Here is a 20,318-nt window from a genome sequence, read left to right as displayed (position 1 = left end):
AGAAGAAAAATTCTAGGCAAAGAGTACAGAGTACAAAGTCCAAAATATGAGAGAAGATCTGTTCAAGCAGCTAAAAAAGTTCAGCTATACTAAAAGGAAAAATAGAAAGACTCCACTAAAAAGGAGAACTAAAGGTCAATTTTCCTGATGAACATGAATGCAAGAATCCTCAACAAAATACTAGCCAACTGGATCCAACAACACATTATAAAAATTATTCACCACGACCAAGTGGGATTTATACCTGGGATGCAGGGCTGGTTCAATATCTGGAAAACAATTAATTGACACATCACATCAATAAAAGAAAGGACAAGAACTACATGAGCCTCTCAATAGATGCAGAGAAAGCATTTGACAAAATACAGCATCCCTCCTTGATAAAAACCCTCAAGAAAGCAGGGAGAGAAGGATCACGCCTCAAGATCATAAAAGTCATATATGAAAGGCCCACTGATAATATCATCCTCAATGGAGAAAAACCGAGAGCTGTCCCCCTAAGGTCAGGAACACGACAGGGATGTCCACTCTTGCCACTGATATTCAACATAGTACTGGAAGCCTCAGCCTCAGCCTCAGCAATCAGACAACACAAAGGAATAAAAGGCATCCAATTCGGACAGGAGGAGGTCAGACTTTCACTCTTCGCAGATGAAATGATATTCTATATGGAAAATCCAAAAGATTCCACTGAAAAACTGCTAGAACTGATCCATGAATTCAGCAAAGTGGCAGATATAAAATCAATGCACAGAAATCGGTTGTATTCCTACACACCAATAATGAAGCAACAAAAAGAGAAATGGAGGAATCAATCCCATTTACAATTGCACAAAAAAACCATAAAATACCTAGGAATAAGTCTAACCAAAGAGGTGACAAATCTCTACACTGAAAACTATAGAAAGCTTAGGAAACAAATTGAAGACGATACCAACAAAAAGGGACATATATTCCATGCTCCTGGATAAGAACAAATACTGTTCACATGTCAATACTACCCAAAGCAATCTACATATTCAATGCAATCCCCATCAAAATAATACCAGCATTCTTCACGGAGCTAGAACAAACAATCCTAAAACTCGTATGGAACTAGAAAAGATCCCAAATAGCCAAAGCAATCTTGAAAAAGAAAACCAAAGCTGGAGGTATCACAATCCCTGACTTCAAGCTGTATTACAAAGCTATAATCATCAAGACAGTATGGTACTGGCACAAAAACAGACACTCACATCAATGGAACAGAACAGAGAACCCAGAAATGGACCCACAAATGTATGGCCAACTAATCTTCAACAAAGCAGGAAAACAAAATCCAACAGAATAAAGACAGTCTCTTCAGCAAATAGTGTTGGAAAACCTGGACAGTGACATGAAGAAAAATGAGCCTGGACCACTTTCTTATACCCTACACAAAAATAAACTCAAAATGGAAGAAAGACCTAAATGCAAGACAGGAATTCAACAGCATCCTAGAGGAGAAAGCAGGCAAAAATCTCTTTGACCTTGGCCGCAGCAACTTCTTACTCAATACGTCTGTGGAGTCAAGGGAAACAAAAGCAAAAATGAACTATTGGGACCTCATCAAAATAAAAAGTTTCTGCACAGTGAAGGAAATAATCAGCAAAATTAAAAGGCAACTGAAGGAATGGGAGAAGATATCTGCAAATAACATATCAGATGAAGGGTTACTATCCAAAATCTATAGAGAACTTATCAAACTCAACACCCAAAAAACAAATAATCCAGTGAATAAATGGGCAAAAGACATGAACAGGCACTTCTCCAAAGAAGACGTCCACATGGCCAATGGACACATGAAAAAATGCTCAACATCACTCACCATCAGGGAAATACAAATCAAAGCCATAATGAGATACCACCTCACACCTGTCAGAATGGCTAACATTAACTCAGGCAACAACAGATGTTGGTGTGGATGAGGAGAAGGAGGATCTGTTTTGCACTGCTGGTGGGGATGCAAACTAGTGCAGCCACTCTGGAAAACAGTATGGAAATTCCTCAAAAAATTAAAAATAGAACTACCCTACAACCCTGCAATGGTACTATTAGCTATTTATCTAAGGGATATAGATATGCTGTTTTGAAGGGGCACATACACCCCAATGTTTATAGCAGCACTATAGACAATAGCCAAAGTATGGAAAGAACCCAAATGTCCATCGATGGATGAATGGATAAAGATGTGGTATGCATATACAATGGAGTATTACTCAGCAATCAAAAGGAATGAAATCTTGCCATTTGCAACTACATGGCTGGAACTGACTAAGCGAAATTAGTCAGTCAGAAAAAGGCAAATATCATATGACTTCACTCATATGAGGACTTTAAGATACAAAACAGATGAACATAAGGGAAGGAAAGCAAGAATAATATAAAAACAGGGAGGGGGACAAAAACATAAGAGACTCAAATATGGAGAACAAAGGGTTACTGGAGGGGTTGTGGGAGGGGGGAATAGGCTAAATGGATAAGGGGCATTAAGGAATCTACTCCTGAAATCATTGTTGGACTATATGCTAACTAACTTGGATGTAAATTTTAAAAAATAAGTAAATGTTTTTTTAAAAGAAGGAAAAAAAGATACTATACTGATGGCTTTTAAGATGAAGGAAGTACCATGAACCAAAGAATATAGACAGTCTCTAGAAACTAGAAAAAGCAAGGAAACAGATTGACCCATAGAGCATCCAGAAAGAATGTAAACTGCTAACATATTGATTTTAGCCCAACAGAACTGATTTCTGACATCCAGAACTCTAAGATAATAAATTCATGTTGTTATAAGCCACTAAATTTGTGGTAATTTGTTATATCAAAAATAAAAAATGAAAACAAGTGATATGCTCAGAATTATTTCAAAAGTTCATTCAGGCTGCAGTATAGAGAAAAGACTATAAAAAGAAAGATTGGAGGAGTGTGATCAAACATAAGGCTGTTGCAATAAATCAAAATATAGATAAATAGTAGCCCAGGCTGGAGCTACAGCACTGGGAATAGAAGCCAAGGCATTCAAAAGATATATAGGCAGGAGACTTTGCAGTTTTGATGATTGATTTCAGGGAAGAGAAGAGTTAAGAATGACTTCCTGGTATCTGGCTTGGTAGAGAGGGTGGATGTAGAACTATTCACTGAAATCAGGAAGAATGATTTAGAAAGGAGGATGGCACAGTTTGGATACTGAATCTGAAATGATTGAGGAAGACCTAGTAAGTGTTCAGCAGACAGTAAGATATATGGGGCTAAAAGTCTGTAGAGATATCTGGGCATGAAATGTACATTCAGAAGTCATGATTATGTGAATGATAATTATAAAACCAAGAAGGTGGGGCACCTGGGTGGCTCAGCTGGTTGAGCATCTGACTCTTGATTTTGGTTCAGGTCATGATCCCAGGGTTGTGAGCTCTGTGTCAGGTTCCACGCTCAGGATTCTCTCTCTCTCTCTCTCTCTCTCTGTCTCTCTCTCTCTCACTGTCCCTCTCCCCCCACCCCACATTCACTCACTCACTCTCTCTCAAAAAATAAAATAAATTCATGTAATGAGGAAGGTTAAGTCATATACAAATATACAGGGTAAAAAGACAACCTAGGAGATATTTTTAAAGAGCTATAGCATTTATGGAATGAGCAGAGGAATAGAAACCTGTAAAGAAGGTTCAGGGGAAAAAAGACTCAGAAGTTTTTTTCTTTTTTTCATTTGAAAGAAAGGACTCTGCTGTTTTTACTCTGTTACCTGATCAATGACAGAGCTTTCTGAGGATGTTCCAAGACTGTATACAGTTCTAAGGTCTATTTGGAAATCCATACAGTAACATTTCACAGGAGATACCCTGTTGGTTCTGACTGGATAGTCCTGTAAACTTTTTTTTTTTAAGACTTTAATTTTAAGTGATCTCTATACCCAATGTGGGGCTCAAGCTCACAACCTTGAGATCAAGAGTTGCATGCTCCTCTGACGAATCCCTTTTCCCACCTGTCTTCTGGATACTACCTTTTTACTCGTCTCTCTCCTGTATGTTTACCTTTTTTTAAGTTTATTTATTTGTTTTGAGAGAGAAAGAGAATCCCGAGCAGACTCTGTGCTGTCAGTGCCAAGCCCAATGATGACCTGAGCCAAAATCAAGAGTCAGATGCTCAACCAACCTAACCGCCCAGGGGTCCCATCTCCTATAGTTTTAATATCTCTTACTCCTGCTTTCCTATCTTTATAAAAAAAATATCCCCAGATTTTTCCAGCTACCACCTTATCTTTCTCTTCTTCCAATTTATAGGCAAACTTGTTGAAAGACAAGTCTCCTGTACTCACTATATTTCAATCTGCTGCAGTCTTGTTTCTGTGCTCACTGTGTGAGATTCCTCTAGTAAAGATTACTGTAGTACATATTATGGGTTCTTTGTCAAGATCACCTTGGGTCTCTTTTACCTTTTTTTGTACCCCTTGTCTTGCTCTGCGTTGCTTTTGCTTCTGCTGGCCCACACCTGGAATCTTTTTGGAGTACTGCTCCCAGACTGTTACAACACTTTGCTCTCAAGCAGAGGGCCAAAAGTACCTTGCACTCCTTAAGTCACTAAATAAAATGGGAGTGTGAAAGCTCCACTCTGAAAACCCTGAATGCAACTTCATGTCCAAAATTCTAAAGGATCAGTTGAAGTTAACTTACTTAGGATTTTGCTTGAAATTATACTTTTGCTTCGCTTTTTTCCTCTTCCCTGTCCTTCTCTCCTTTCCTGTTTTGTCTTATAAACACATTCTTAATCATTTTCACATCAATCTTCATATCAAGATCTGCTTCTGAAGAACCCAGCCAAAGATAGTTACCAACAAGCTTTACCATTGTTAAGTTTAATAGGCACATATTAGTTCTACTTGAACTCCAAATAAGATGATACTGCTAAATATCTCTCCTTATTGAATTAGTGCCTTTCTTTACAGTAATTTTCTTCATATGTCTTTGTATTTTCCTTCTTTTTAGCTCTGAAACACATTTATTTTTTTTTTAATGTTTTATTTATTTTTAGGAGAGAGAGAGAGAGACAGCGTGAGCAGGGGAGGGTCAGAGAGAGGGGGAGTCACAGACTGAAACAGGCTCCAGGCTCTGAACTGGCAGTCAGCACAGAGCCCGACGCGGGGCTCAAACCCACGAACCGCGAGATCATGACCCAAGCGAAAGTCGGACGCTTAACCGACTAAGCCACCCAGGCGCCCCTGAAACACATTTCTTTAGAAGTTTAAATGTGGGATGCCTGGCTGACTCAGATGGTGGAGCATGCAACTCTTGATCTTCGGGTTTTGGCATTTTCCCAGTGCCTTCTAGATTTTCATGTACCAATTCAGTTTAGACTAACCAGAATACCAGGTGGGATGGCTGGGATGGTGGGCATATGAAAGACAGATTAAGCTGCTAGGAGTCAGGAATTGGACTGGGAGCAGTGCATATATATTGTCCTTCCACCCCTACATATTTTTTTTTCTTTTTACAGAGAGAGCACAAGTAGGACAGGGGTAGAGGGAGAGAGAGATAGAATCCCAAGCAGGTTCTGTGCTGTCAATGCAGAGCCCGACATGGGGCTTGATGCCAGAAATCTGAATTCATGACCTGAGCAGAAATCAACAGTTGGGCATTCAACTGACTGAGCCACTGAGGAGCCCCCACTTACAGATTTAAAAAGAGAACTGTTGATATACTAGAAATATGTATTGGGTTCAGAGTAACTGCACTGCACCAGGCTCCCTTAAAAAAATAATAAATGAATAAAAAAAGAACACACAGGATCAGACTAAAAAAAGCAACAAAAAAAAAAATAAAATAAAATAAAAAGAGAACTGTACTTCCCTGTGAGTGAACAAATAGCCAGGTGCAAAAGGTAGCTCTCTTACCTTATGTTATCGAGCTTGTTGTGTCCCCTAAAAAGATATTTTGAAGCCTTAAACCCTGGTATCTGCATGTGTTCCTATTTGGAAATTGGATCTTTAGAGATATAATCAAGTTAAGATAAAGTTATTAGGGTAAGCCTTAATCCAATATGACTAGTATTCTTAGAAGAAAACAATGTTTTTATTAAATAATTTGTATTCATAAAATTAGATGATATTCATTTACCTGACTGAAGTCCAAAAAAGAGTTCCTCATCTTGAAGTAGTTCTTGAACACAATCCAATCTCATGTTAATGGTTTCAACATCAACTAAAGGTTCTAATATATTAGAACGAAGTCTTCTACTTCCTCCAGGAGTCTTAGTGTAATTTAGAACACCAAAGAGTGTGTGATTATTCCTTTGAAAACACAATTAGGAAATTTCATTAATTATACAAGGAAGAATCCAAAAAAAAGTTACCATTTAACTTTCTTTTTTTTTCTTTTTTTTTTCTTTTTTTTTTCTTAGAGAGAGAGAGAGAGAGACTGCATGAGCAGGGGAGGGTCAGAGAGACAGGGAGACACAGACTCTGAAATAGGCTCCAGGCTCTGAGCTGGCAGTCAGCACAGAGCCCGACGCGGGGCTCGAACCCACGAACCACGAGATCATGACCTAAGCAAAAGCCGGACGCTCAACCGACTAACCCACCCAGGCGCCCCACCATTTAACTTTCCAAATAATCCTATTATCTATAGTAGTGATTCTCAAATTTTAATGTGCATACAAATCACAAAGGAAATTCTAATTCAGTACATCTGAAATGAGGCCTGAGAATATATGTTTCAAATAAGCTTCCAAGTACACTCTCAATGAACCATGCTTTCATTAACAGGAGAGACATATCTTCTTGCATTTAGTTAATGAATTTTCTCATAGGTCAGCTATAATATTCAGACTAATATAAAATGTTCTAACCCATGGCATTCCATCAATAATAGCAAGATGTCAGTAATTTCACACTGAAAAAAATGAATAATACAATCACTTTGTTCTAACTTAAGAAAACTACAAGTAAAAGAGGAAGAAAATAATTTCAGGCACAGAGAAGTGTTAAGCAAACAAACAACGAAAACAGGAATGTATAGAAAATGACCAGGAAGGTTACTTTACTTAAGTTGATTGAGAAAGACCTGTATGTGTATTCGGTAATTGAATTCAAAATGCATCCTTGCAAAGATGATGATGGGATGGGGATGATTCTGACAATGATGGTGAGAACAGGTAACATATATTGAACATTAAGGATGTGCCAGGCATTGTTCTAAGCACTTTATAAATATTAACTTCTTTAATTCTAATGACAAGTACAAAGTAGATGTTATTTTTACCACATTTTACAAGGCAAGGAACTGAAGCACAAAGAAACTAAGTAACTTGTCCAAGGTTTCCAAATAAGCTAATAACAAGACAAGAGTTATCAGTTAAAAAGGGCCAATCAGAACACTAATGTAAGCCCAGGAAGCCTTTCTGGCTTGAGAACCAAAAAGAAGATCAAGATTGGAGGAAGTCTGCAAGTGAAAGTAGAATGGAGGGAGATGAAGAAGTTGACAGAGGTCAGGAAATATAAGTCCCTGTAAGCCATGGTAAAAACTCTGGATTCTATTCTAAATGTAATGGGAGCCACTGGAAGATTTTTAGCAAGACAGTTCCAAGATCTGATTCCTAGTTTAAAAGGATCACAGTCTGTCCACTAGATCAAGAATAGACAAATATAGGAGAGTAAAAAGAAGGCAGAGAAACAAGTCAGGGGCTATGACAGTAGTCCAGGCTAAAATGATGGAGGTATGGGTTTGGGTTGTAGCCTTGTAAATGGTTAAGAGGTGATCCAGAATTGGTATGTTTTCTATAGGCTAAGTCAAGGGGATTTAGTAGTGGATTGAGTCCAGGATGAAAAAGGAGAGAAAACAAGAATGACTCTTACTCATCAGACTAGTAGATTTTTGGTATATCTGTATGTTTTTTAGGTAAACTTTACCCCCAAAATGGTGCTCAGGCACACAACTCTGAGATAAAGAGCTGTATGCTCTACCAACCAGCCAGGTGCCCCTCGTATATCTATTTAAACAAATTTTTAGAGAACTACTCAAATCAAGTCCTGGCAGGGTAGGATTGGGGGTGTTCAGTACAGGCACTTTTTTTTTTTTCAACTTTTTGAGAACTGGCCTTCTGAAGGAAAAAAGGAAGTGAGCAGCGTACCCAAACTTGTCATTTGCTATAGAAATTAAAGGGTGAAAGTGAACAGGTCACAGGTCTATAAAAGCATTAGAACTATTCAGATAGCTCAGGAGGTAGAATATCCATCTTTTAACCTGATATCCTTTGGTTCAAGTCTGTGAAAACAGCTTCTCAATTTCTCCTTTTCAACTATAATGTGACCTCCCAGAGGTTAAATATCCTCTAGGTGTACAGCAGGAATTCAAGCAATGTTTGACAATGATAATGAAAAATAATCATGAACTATAAAATGTGATAAAGTATAAAACACTTTGTAATAATTACCAGCCTTGGTTATTGACTTTCTATTTACTCTATGTTATTGTAACATGGAAAGTAACTAACTAGTAATTTTTCCAGATAATATTATTTTAATCCTTTTTTAAGTAGCAAGAGGAACAATATTACTCACTAAGCTGAAAAGGAATAATAACTACAATTAACTATAAATTCTTTAAGGCTATAATTTTAGACCATCATTAGTCAATGGAACTGCAAAGGTACTGAGACCACCATAGTGATAGATAACTAATAGTCATATGTATAGTACCACTCTTCCTAGAAGTAGTATCAACAGTACCTGGATAGATCTAAACTGTTCTTGAGGATTAGAATATAAATAATTAACAAAATTAGATAGCCTATGTTTCTAAGTTTGCAACAGCAAATAATGTCTGGCAATTTCACATAATTGAAAGTGAAGCCAAGATAAGAATATGCAAAGTGACACAGATATTTAAGCAACTATGACTCTAAATCGTCACCGAACACCTTAAGGTTTTAATTGTCTAAAGTACTCTTTATTTCCTTCAACACTCTTAATATTAAAATTCATAGTCATTTTAAGTTTATCCCTTTCATTGATGACTGATGTTATATTTAATTACCAAAAGCTTTGATTTAACTACTCCAAGCTTACTTACTCCCAGCTTGCACTTTACCATCTGTAATACTAAATAGTCTCCTTGTATATACCATATGGTTCCATTGAAAATCATGCTTTCAAGACTTTGTTTTTCACTGTCTTACCTACCACCTTCTCTACTTCTTCATCTGGTAACTCCCATTTATATTTCAAAACTTACCTCATGTACTATCTGCTCTATAAAGCCTTTCCTAATTACTTTCCTTTAACCCTTACCCCAAGCCCAATTAACTCTCTCTCTCTGCTATGAGAAATGCATCATTTTTATGCAAACTTTTATCACCATACTTACAGTACGTGCTAATAATACTGTCTATGTGTCTCCTCCTCTAGACTGTAATTCCTCAAGGAAAAAAACCATGGCTCATTAATTTTTTGTACCAAATTGAACCCATATTAATACATCCCTGTTACACCATCACATGTTGATTACATTATTTTCTATTAACATTTTAATTCTATTTTAAGTACCCCACTATGAAATCTATAAACACTGTGTTTGTGTGTGTGCCTCTCTCTCTCTCTCTCATGCTCACCATCAATATTCCTGGTACTCTAAATAAAGTTAATAATAAACCAATAAAACCAGCAATCTAGTCATACACCACAGACTCAGTAGATTAACTATTTTTATCTTCTCAAATAATTACATAGACCTTTAGATTTCCAGTACTTCATGCTTTTAAAGCTGGTTATTCCAATTCTGTGGTATTCTGGATACAGTATCTTCTTTTTATTGTGGTAAAACACACATAACATAAATTTTATGTTTTAATCATTTTAAGCACACGATTCAGTGTCATTGGATATACCCACAGTATTGTACAACTACCTCCACTACCTATTTCCATAACGTTTCAATCATCCCAAGCAGAAACTATGAATGCACCAAATAGTAACTACCCATTTCCCAACTGTCCCCGGATCCTGATAATTTCTGTCTGTCTCTGTCAATTTGCCTAGTCTAGGTACCTAAGTGGAATTATAAAATATTTTTCCTTTTGTGTTTGTCTTATTTCACTTAGTACAATGTTTTTACAATTCATATATCTTGTGGTATGTATCAGAATTTTACTCATTTTTAAATAACTGAGCCACCCAAGTGTCCCAGAATTCTACTCATTTATAAGGATGAATGATATTCCATTATACACTATCTATAGATCTTATTATATTTATCTAGTCAGTCACTCATTGTTAGACATATGGTTCACTTCCACCTTTTGGCTAATATGAATAATGCTGCTATGAATATTTGTGTGGAAGTATCTGAGTCTTGCCTTCAGTTCTTTTTAGTATATACTTAGAAGTGGAATGCTGGATCATATGGTAATTCTATATTTAATTTTTTGAGGAACCACTACACTGTTTTTCAAAGTGACTGTATCATTTTATACTCACATCATAAATGTACCAGGGTTCTAATTTCTCCACATTCTTGCCCTCATTTATTTTCCATTTACTTGATAATACTGTCTTAATGGCTGTATTAAGTATTTGGAACTAGTAATTGTGGTTTTGATATGCATTTCTCTAATGACTAATGATGCTTATTATCTTTTCATGTGCTTATTGGCCATTTATATATCTTCTTTGGAGAAATGTCCATTCAAGTCTTTTGCCTAATTTTGAAATGGATTGTTGTTTTTTTTTGTTTCATACAAATATCTTTCTAAATTTGACTTTAGTGAAACATCTGAGCAGTTCAGCAATAATGATGCAATGATTAAAAATGTTTATTCAATATTTCTAGGAGGAGGCAGGATGGCAGAGAAGTAGGGAGCTCCTTACATTTCACTCGCCCCCATCTCTCAAATGGCAACAGCCTGAAGCCATAGGAATCCTTACAGAATCCAGGAGTTTGGGAGGAAAAGGAGACAGAGTCCGCTGAAAAAACCTTAAAGTGTGAGTGCAAACTGGGGAAGATAAAAATGGGCCAGGACCGGAGACACGGAGGGAGGGGAGGGAGCCCCATTTGCAGGGAGCCGCTGTGAGTCAAGGGGAAAAGAAAGAGCAACTGAAACTGCTCAAGAAACTGTCCCTGTCCCTGGAGAAGAGAAAAAACTTGGCTCGGGACACAGAAGGATCCAGTTTCCAGCTGTGTAGGTGACCTTGAACTGGACACACTGGTCTCAGGAAACACCAGGAGAAACCGATCCTCTGCTTGCCAGCTCGACTCGGAGGGGAAGCGGCGTGCCTAAAGCCGCTCCACCGATCTTCTAGCTCGGCTCCAGCTTGAAACTGCTCTGCTTGAAGGGACTCGGCCTGCAGGTTTATATTTCAGGCAATAGCAATGGGGCGCACAGACTAATATCTGGAAACGAGGCCTGGCTGGGACATAGAGCACAGCCCACCTTGGCTACGTCTGCAGCACAGGGAGACCAGACCCAAAAGAGTGAGTTGCAATGCTTGGTTCAGGAGGGGACTGGGGGTGTGGCAATTTTTCTCCCCACAACCACCAAGGCAGGTCCTCAGGGAGTAGTCCGCTGGACCCAGTGGAGGCTAAGACCCGCCTAAACCAAACCACACCTATCCCCACTAGAGAGCCGTTTTTTTGGTTTTTTGTTTTTTTAACAGAGCCTGGGGCAAGACCAACATGGATGGACTACCGTGATTAATTCTAGATCAATTATTTCTATTCAGATATATTTTCCCTTGTTTCATTTGTATCCCTCCCCTCTGCTGGACTGGGCACTCTGGTCACTGGTTTGTGTAAATAGTCACATTTAATACATTCTCTAGATGTATATTCTACACCTCCACTGCTACCTTTCTATCTCTCTCTATCTCTCTGGAGTAATCAGACTATACAGTTTCTCAGGGTAACATTATCTTCATTTCTTTCTCCTCGCCTCTTACCATATTCTCTCTTTCTCTCTCTGAACTAAGCCTCTTAGTCTCTCTGCCTAGTCATTTCTCTTCCAATTTTGCCTTCTCCCCGCGCTGCCATTTTCTCTCTTTATATATTCCCTCCCATCAGCACTGCATACACCCTGCTCTTTATTTGTAGCTGGGAATTCTGGTTTTATGCTTTTAGACTGTCCTTTGTCTTTTGGGTTTTTTCTTTTTTTCTTTTCTTCTTCTTTATTTTTCATTTTTTAATTTTTATTATTTGTTTTTCCTCCTTTCTCTTTTCTTTTTCCCTTCTTTTTTTTCTTTTTCTTTTTCCCTTTCTGTTTGTGTGTTTGTTGGATTTGTCTGTGAGTTTGTGTGCCTTTGTTCCCTGTGTGTTTGTCTGCTGTTTTCTTTTCCAGGGCTACCTCAAGAAACAAGCCAAAGTACACATCGTGGAAAGTCCCAAATACCTCTACGAGTAGGGAAATAAAATAACAACAAGAATAAAATAACAACAAAATAAAAGTCTCAACAAGAGAGACCAAGAGAACATTCAAAGAACACTTCCTGAACGTACAGGCCCTGGACAGTCAAAGAGGCTTCTTTAATATAGCAGTACTCGCAGGTGCAGAGTGCATAACAAGCTTTTAAAACCAGAGACACAAAGCTATCCAAAATGATGAAACAGAAGAACTCTCCTCCAAAGAAATTTCAGGAAGAAATGACAGCTAAAGAACTGCTCAAAACAGATATAAGCAAAATAACTGAACAAGAATTTAGAACAATAGTCACAAAATTAATTGCTGGGCTTGAAAAAGGCATAGAAGACATCAGAGAAACTATTGCTACAAAGACTATGGAGCGTAAAAATAGTTATGATGAATTAAAAAAATACTATAAATGAGATGCATAATAAAATCGACGTGTCCAATGAATGGATTGAAGACGGAGAGAGGAGAATAGCTGAATTAGAAGACACAATTATAGAAAAAGAAGAAGCACAGAATAAGAGAGAGAAACTGATCCAGGAACATGAAGGAGAGTTTGAGAGCTGAGGGATACAATCAAACAGAATATCCATATCATAGGAATTCCAGAAGAGGAAGAGAGAGGGAAAGGCGCTGAAGGAGTCCTGGAACAAATTATAACAGAGAACTTCCCCAAACTGGAGAGGGAAGTAGAAGGTGAAATTCAAGAGGCACAGATAATTCCCCTCAGATGTAACTTGAATCGGTCATCTGCACGACATATCATAGTGAAACTGGCAAAATATAAGGACAAAGAGAAAATTCTGAAAGCAGCTAGGGATATAAGGGGCCCTAACATACTAAGGGAAACCTATCAGAGTGGTCACAGACCTATCTACTGAAACCTGGCAGGACAGAAAGGAATGGCAGGAAATCTTCAATGTGATGAACAAAAAAAATATGCAGCCAAGAATCTTCTATCCAGCAAGCCTGTCATTCAGAAAAGAAGGAAAGATAAAAGTCTTCCCACATAAACAAAAATTGAAAGAATTCTTCACCACTAAGCCAGCCCTACAAGAAATCCTGAGGGGGACTCTATGAGGGAAATGTTGCAAGGAACGCAAAGTACCAGAGATACCACCACAAGCATGAATCCTACAAAGAACGCAATGACTCTAAACTCATATTTTTCAATAATAACACTGAATGTAAATGGACTAAAGCTCCAATCAAAAGGCATAGGGTAGCAGAATGGATAAAAAAACAAAATCTATTTGCTGACTACAAGAAACTCATTTTAGACCTAAGGACACTTTCAGATTGAAAATAAGGTATGGAGAAATATCTATCATGCTACTGAAAGTCAAAAAAAAGCTGCAGTAACTACACTTATATCAGACAAACTGGACTTTAAAGTAAAGACAGTAACAAGGGATGAAGAAGGGCATTATATAATAATTAAAGGGTCTATCCATCAGGAAAAGCTAACAATTATAAATGGCTACGCACTGAACACGGAAGTATCTAAATACATAAAACAATTAATAACAAACAGAAACAATCTTATGGATAAGAATGTGCTAATAGCAAGGGACTTTAATACTCCACTTACAGCAATGGATAGATCAACTAGACAGAAAATCAATAAAGACAAAATGGACTTGAATGACACATTGGACCAGATGGATCTGACAGATATATTTAGAACTCTACATCCTGAGGACATGAAAACCACTTTCTTCCAGGTGCACATGGCACATTCTCCAAGGCAGATCACATACTGGGACACAAAGCAGCCCTCAATAAATATAAAAGAACTGAGATCATACCATGCACACTTTCAGATCACAATGCTATGAAACTTGAAATCAATCACAGGAAGAAGTCTGGAAAATCTCCAAAAACATGGAGGTTAAAGAACACCCTACTAAAGAACGAATGGGCCAATCGGGTAATGAGAGAAGAAATTTAAAAATATATGGAAACAAATGAAAACGAAAATACAACAATTCAAACTCTATGGGATGCGGCAAAGACAGTCCTAGGAAGAAAGGACATTGCACTCCAGGCCTATTTCAAGAAATTAGAAAAAGCACAAGTACAAAATCTAACAGTGCACCTAAAGGAACTAGAGGGAGAGCAACAAGAGCACCCCAAACTCAGTAGAAGAAGAGAATTACTAAAAATCAGGGCATAAATAAACAATATAGAAACCAAACAAACAGTTGAACAGATCAATGAAAACAAGAGTTGGTTTTTTGAGAACATAAACAAAATTGACAAACCTCTAGCCAGGCTTCTCAAAAAGAAAAGAGAGAGCACCCAAATAGACAAAATCATGAATGAAAATGGACTTATCACAACTAACCCCTCAGAAATACAAGCAAAAATCAGGGAATACTATGAAAAATTATATGCCAACAAATTGGACAACTTAGAAGAAATGGACAAATTCCTAAACACACACTCACTACCAAAATTCACACAGGAAGAGATAGAAAATCTGAATAGACCCATAACTAGTGAAGAAATCAAATCAGTTATCAAAAATCTCCCAACAAATAAGAGCCCTAGCCAGATGGCTTCCCTGGGGAATTCTACCAGAATTTAAAATAGATTTAATACCCATTCTTCTCAAGCTATTCCAAAAAATAGAAATCGAAGGAAAACTTCCAGACGCATTTTATGAAGCCAGCATCACTTTAATTCCCAAGCCAGAGACGCAGCAAAAAAAAGAGAACTACAGGCCAATATCCTTGATGAATACAGATGCAAAAATCCTCAACAAGATCCTTGCAAATCGAATCCAGCAGCACGTAAGCAGAATTATCCACCATGATCAAGTGGGATTCATTCCTGGGTTACAGGGCTGGTTCAATATTTGCAAATCAATGAATATGATGTATCATATCAACAAAAGAAAAAATAAAAACCATATAATCCTGTCCATAGATGCAGAAAAAGCATTTGAGAAAATACAGCAATCCTTCTTTAAAAAAGACCCTCGAAAAAGTCGGGATAGAAGGAACTTACCTAAACATCATAAAAGCCATCTATGTGATGCCCTCAGCTAACATCATCCTCAATGGGGAAAAACTGAGAGTGTTTCCCCTGAGATCAGGAACACAAAAGGGATGTCTACTCTCACCACTGTTGTTTAACATATTGCTGGAAGTCCTAGCATCAGCCATCAGACAACAAAAGGAAATAAAAGGCATCAGAATGGGCAAAGAAGAAGTCAAACTGTCACTTCACAGATGACATGATACTCTACATAGAAAACCTGACATACTCCACCAGAAGTCTACTAGAACTGATCTAGGAATTCAGCAGTGTTGCAGGATACAATATCAACATACAGAAATCAGTTATAATAATATATGAAGCAACAGAAAGAGAAATCAAGAAACTGATCCCATTCACAATTGCACAAAAAACATAAAATACCTAGGAATAAACCTAACCAATGATATAGGAGATCTGTATGATGATAACTATAGAAAACCTAGGAAAGAAATTGAAGAAGACAGAAAAATGGAAAAATATTCAATGCTCATGGATCGGAAGAATAAATATTGTTAAAATGTCATAACTACCCAAAGCAATCTATACATTCAATGCAATCCCAATCAAAACTGCACCAGCATTCTTCTCATATCTAGAACAAACTATCCTAAAATGTGTATGGAACCACAAAAGACCCTGAACAGCCTAAGTAATATTGAAGAAGAAAACCAAAATGGGAGGCATCACAGTCCCAGACTTTAGCCTCTACTACAAAGCTGTCATCATCAAGACAGGATGGTACTGGCACAAAAACATAAACCAATGGAATAGAATAGAGAACTCAGAATTGGACCCACAAATGTATGGCCAACTAATCTTTGACAAAGCGGGAAAGAGGGTCCAATAGAAAAAAGACAGCCTCTTTAACAGATGGTGCTGGGAGAACTGGACAACAATGTGCAGAAGAATGAAACTAGATCATTTTCTCACACCATACACAAGAACAAACTCAAAATGGATAAAGGACCTGAATGTGAGACAGGAAACCATCAAAACCCTAGAAGAGAAAGCAGGAAAAAACCTCCTTGACCTCAACCGCAGCAATTTCTTCCTTGACACATCCCCAAAGCCAAGGGACTCAAGAGCAAAAATGAACTACCGAGACCTCATCAAGATAAAAAGCTTCTGCACAGCAAAGAAAACAATCCATAAAACTAATAGGCACAAAGGAATGGGAAAAGACAGCTGCAAATGACATATCAGATAAAGGACTAGTATCAAATATCTATAAGGAACTCATCATATTCCACACCCAAAAAAACAAATAATCCAGTGAAGAAATGGGCAGAAGACATGAACACACACTTCTCCAAAGAGGACATCCAGCTTAACGATAACCCACAACCCTCAGACCAACTACCAAAGAGGACATCCAGATGGCCAACAAACACATGAAACGATGCTCAGCGTCCCTCCTCATCAGGGAAATACAAATCAAAACCACACTGATATACCACCTCACGCCAGTCAGAGTGGCTAAAATGAGCAAATCAGGAAACTCTAGATGCTGGCAAGGACTCTTGATGCTGGTAAGGATGTGGAGAAATGGGCACCCTCCTACACTGTTGGTGGGAATGTAAACTGGTGCAGCTCCTCTGGAAAACAGTATGGAGGTTCCTCAAAAAATTAACAATAGAACTCCCTTATGACCCAGCAGTAGCACTGCTAGGAATTTACCCAAGGGATACAGGAGTACTGATGCACAGGGGCACATGGATCCCAATATTCATAGCAGCACTCTCAACAATAGCCAAAACATGGAAAGAACCTACATGTCCATCAACTGATGAATGGATCAAGAATATGTGGTATATTTATACAATGGAATACTACATGGCAATGAGAAAGAATGAAATCTGGCCATGTGTAGCAACATAGATGTTGAGGGTGTTATGCTAAGCGAAATAAGTCAGGCAGAGAAGGACAGATACCATATGTTTGCACGTATAGGAGGATTAGGAGGAACTTAACGGAGGACCACGGGGCACAAGAAGGGAAAAATAGTGGGGGAGAGGGAGGGAGGCAAATCATGAGAGACTCCTGAATGCTGAGAACAAACTGTGGGCAGATGGGGGTGGGGAAGAAGGGAAGGGGGATGATGGGCATGGAGGAGGGCACTTGTTGAGATGAGCACTGGGTGTTGTATGGAAACCAACTTGACAATAAACTATTTAAGAAAAAAATATTTCTACATCAATTCTAAAACAATTATTAAAAATGTAATATAACCTTTCATAGAAAAATAGGACATTATAAAATACACTGATACATTTTTTAAGAAAAAATTGGATGATCTTACCTACAGTCTTGATTATTAATTAGCAATTCAAGGTTTTGGGCTGATGATGAATCTATCATGGCTGTCTGCTCACTACCCTGGAAACAAATCTTCAGCGATTTTGGTGCATAAACTGAATTTTGAATAAATTCAACATATTTTAATAAAGCTGCAACAGCTGCAAGACAATAATACCTGAAAGGTGACCAATAATACATCACTATAAATCTTTAAAATAAATAAAAATTATTGCTATAAAAGAAAACATTTCACCTCAATATTAGAGAATTATAAATACTTGGATAGCATTACTTAAATTCAAGGGGAAAAAAAACATACTAAGTATTACTTTTGAAAACTAGCTAAATAACCTCTAAAACATAAGAGTTGATAAAAATAAGACAATTTTCTGAAGTCTGACCCGTAAGGACTCCAAGAAATCATATGTTAGAAGACAATATTCAATGGGAATTTGTGTCAATTTTTGATGTACCATTCCAAGAAATCAAATAATGTTGAAAATGCCTAACAGCTTTAAAGGTAGAGTTAGGAGGTTCTAATGTATAGAAAACTATGTTATGATCTTGGTGAGTACAGTCACTGTGATTAACTGAGTAAACAACTAGTCTAATCTGTTTAAAGAAAGTATCTATTTAGTATTTGCTAAGAAATATCCTTCCTAAAAATATCATTCCTTGTCTTATCTAAATCTCTTAGGAGTACATATATGAAGTTACAGAAACACAGCTCTGTGTCTCACATTTCTAGGTCACTGTAGCTACTTGAGCATTTCATACCAAAGTAAAGTGAGCAGCAACCATAATGGCAACAGATTATGACCTATTTGGAAAAATTCTATATAAATTAAATTATCAAGATATGCCTTGTGTATAAGTTTTAGTTAACTATTTTACTATTTCAGTAATTACTGAGTATGTATCATAACCCAGGCACTTTTTTAAGGATACAACAGAGAACAAAACAGGTAAAAGAGCTGCCTCTCATGGAACTCAAACTAGAGACTTATTACTTTCCTTAAGTTATAACTTACTTGGACTGAACCTCCATTAGGACAATGCTAAATTCTGCTATGCACAGCTGTTCAATGTACTCTAGTCCTTTTGTTTCGTTGAAGTATTTCCTTTGGATAGTAGTAAAATTAACATTCTGAAAAGAAGTTTTAATTTCAAAATAAATTTTAAGTTCCATGCACTTGCCTAAAACTGCTTTCTTAAACACATGCAGGTACATGGATAAATATCATATGAAGTTAATTTTTATTATTTATTATATTCCAGAGTTAAATAAGACATTTTCTTATTTACAAAAAAAGTGACTGTTTTGCTAAGTGAATTACAGTAGTCTATAGCTCTTATTAGACCATACTCACATGACATATAACTGAATCAGGTAGGACCAATAATAAAAAATAAACATGAGAATCTCTGCCTTCTACTAATTTTATTCTACAACAGCATTACCACCCAGGTTTTACTTTCAGTCTTACATACTCTATCATAATTGAGAGAGAGTAGATCCTTTCAATACATTAGTTGCGGAGACTGAAAACACCAATTCCAGCTACCAAATCTAGGAGATGCATTTATTTGGAATAAAGAAAAGGAGATAATGGAACTTTTTTTAAAAAGGGAAAAAAAGCATGAAATTGTAGAGCAAAAGTTTTACCTATGAATAAAGATATAAGGCAATATAATAACAATGGACTATGAAAGAGCTATAATACAGAAAAAAATGTTGAGGTAGGGAATTTGTTACCCACTAAGATTGTTTTAAGTTATTTCAGTTAATCTTTCACAATACCCTGTGTTATAAGTCTTGTATTAACTATCATTGTCTTACAAGTAAATTCTAAAAAGTAGCTTTTCTAACATCATACATTTGATATATGGCAAAGATGAGACTTGAATCTAGATTTCTCTGCCTACAAAATCTTTCCACCTCTTACTGTTTCTCATTTAATGAAAGATTTTTTTTTTATGGTAAGTATGGTAATGATGTGGAGGAGGAAGAGGAGGAGGATAATAATATTGAAAAATATATTGAAAAAGTTAATACTTTTACTCCAAATACTTCTATGATTCTCTCTCACTTCTTTAGGATTTTTCCCAAAAGTAACCTTATCAATGAGGTCATTTCTCTAATTACCAATTCTCTAAAAGGTAGCTTATTGTCCCTATTTCATTGATCGAAAAAAAAAAAAACTTAAAGAAGTAACTTAAGTTGCACATGATCACTCAGAGTTAAAATCTGAAACAAGCAGTCTGACTCCTCTATTCTTAAGCACTCTGCCATACTATCCTACATCTCAAATGTAGTAAATGTATGTTGTTTTCGCCCTTGAAGGGCTCATCTATCTTACATCCATGTGGTTTTGGTAGGACTGTCAATTACAGTGCTCTGTGCCCCACAGAAAGCAAATGAGCAAGAATTAATCCCAGTGCTTCTACCCTGAGAAACAGTGATTAGTCTAACATGTAGGGATATGAATAAAGCAGGACCCATTGGGGTCCTTCTCTAGAATTTATATATGGACACTACAAATAAGAATATATTTTTTCTCTGAGCTGGC

General features: G+C 37.1%; 1 protein-coding gene across 1 annotated transcript in view; it reads right to left on the bottom strand.

The window, feature by feature from the left end:
* The window catches only part of MSH4 (mutS homolog 4), an 86,843-nt gene that overhangs the window by 52,482 nt on the left and 14,043 nt on the right, over nucleotides 1–20,318 (bottom strand). The window contains exons 5-7 of the mRNA XM_039219399.1: nucleotides 18,780–18,895; nucleotides 17,750–17,923; nucleotides 6,129–6,301 (exon numbers count right to left, since the gene is read on the bottom strand). Coding sequence (XP_039075330.1) covers nucleotides 6,129–6,301; nucleotides 17,750–17,923; nucleotides 18,780–18,895 — 463 coding nt within the window. The remainder of the gene's footprint in view (nucleotides 1–6,128; nucleotides 6,302–17,749; nucleotides 17,924–18,779; nucleotides 18,896–20,318) is intronic.

Source organism: Hyaena hyaena, unplaced genomic scaffold (genome assembly GCF_003009895.1).
Source record: "Hyaena hyaena isolate Hyena2069 unplaced genomic scaffold, ASM300989v1 scaffold_826, whole genome shotgun sequence".
NCBI classification, from domain to species: domain Eukaryota; kingdom Metazoa; phylum Chordata; class Mammalia; order Carnivora; family Hyaenidae; genus Hyaena; species Hyaena hyaena.
This window is presented reverse-complemented; position numbering and strand designations above follow the sequence as displayed.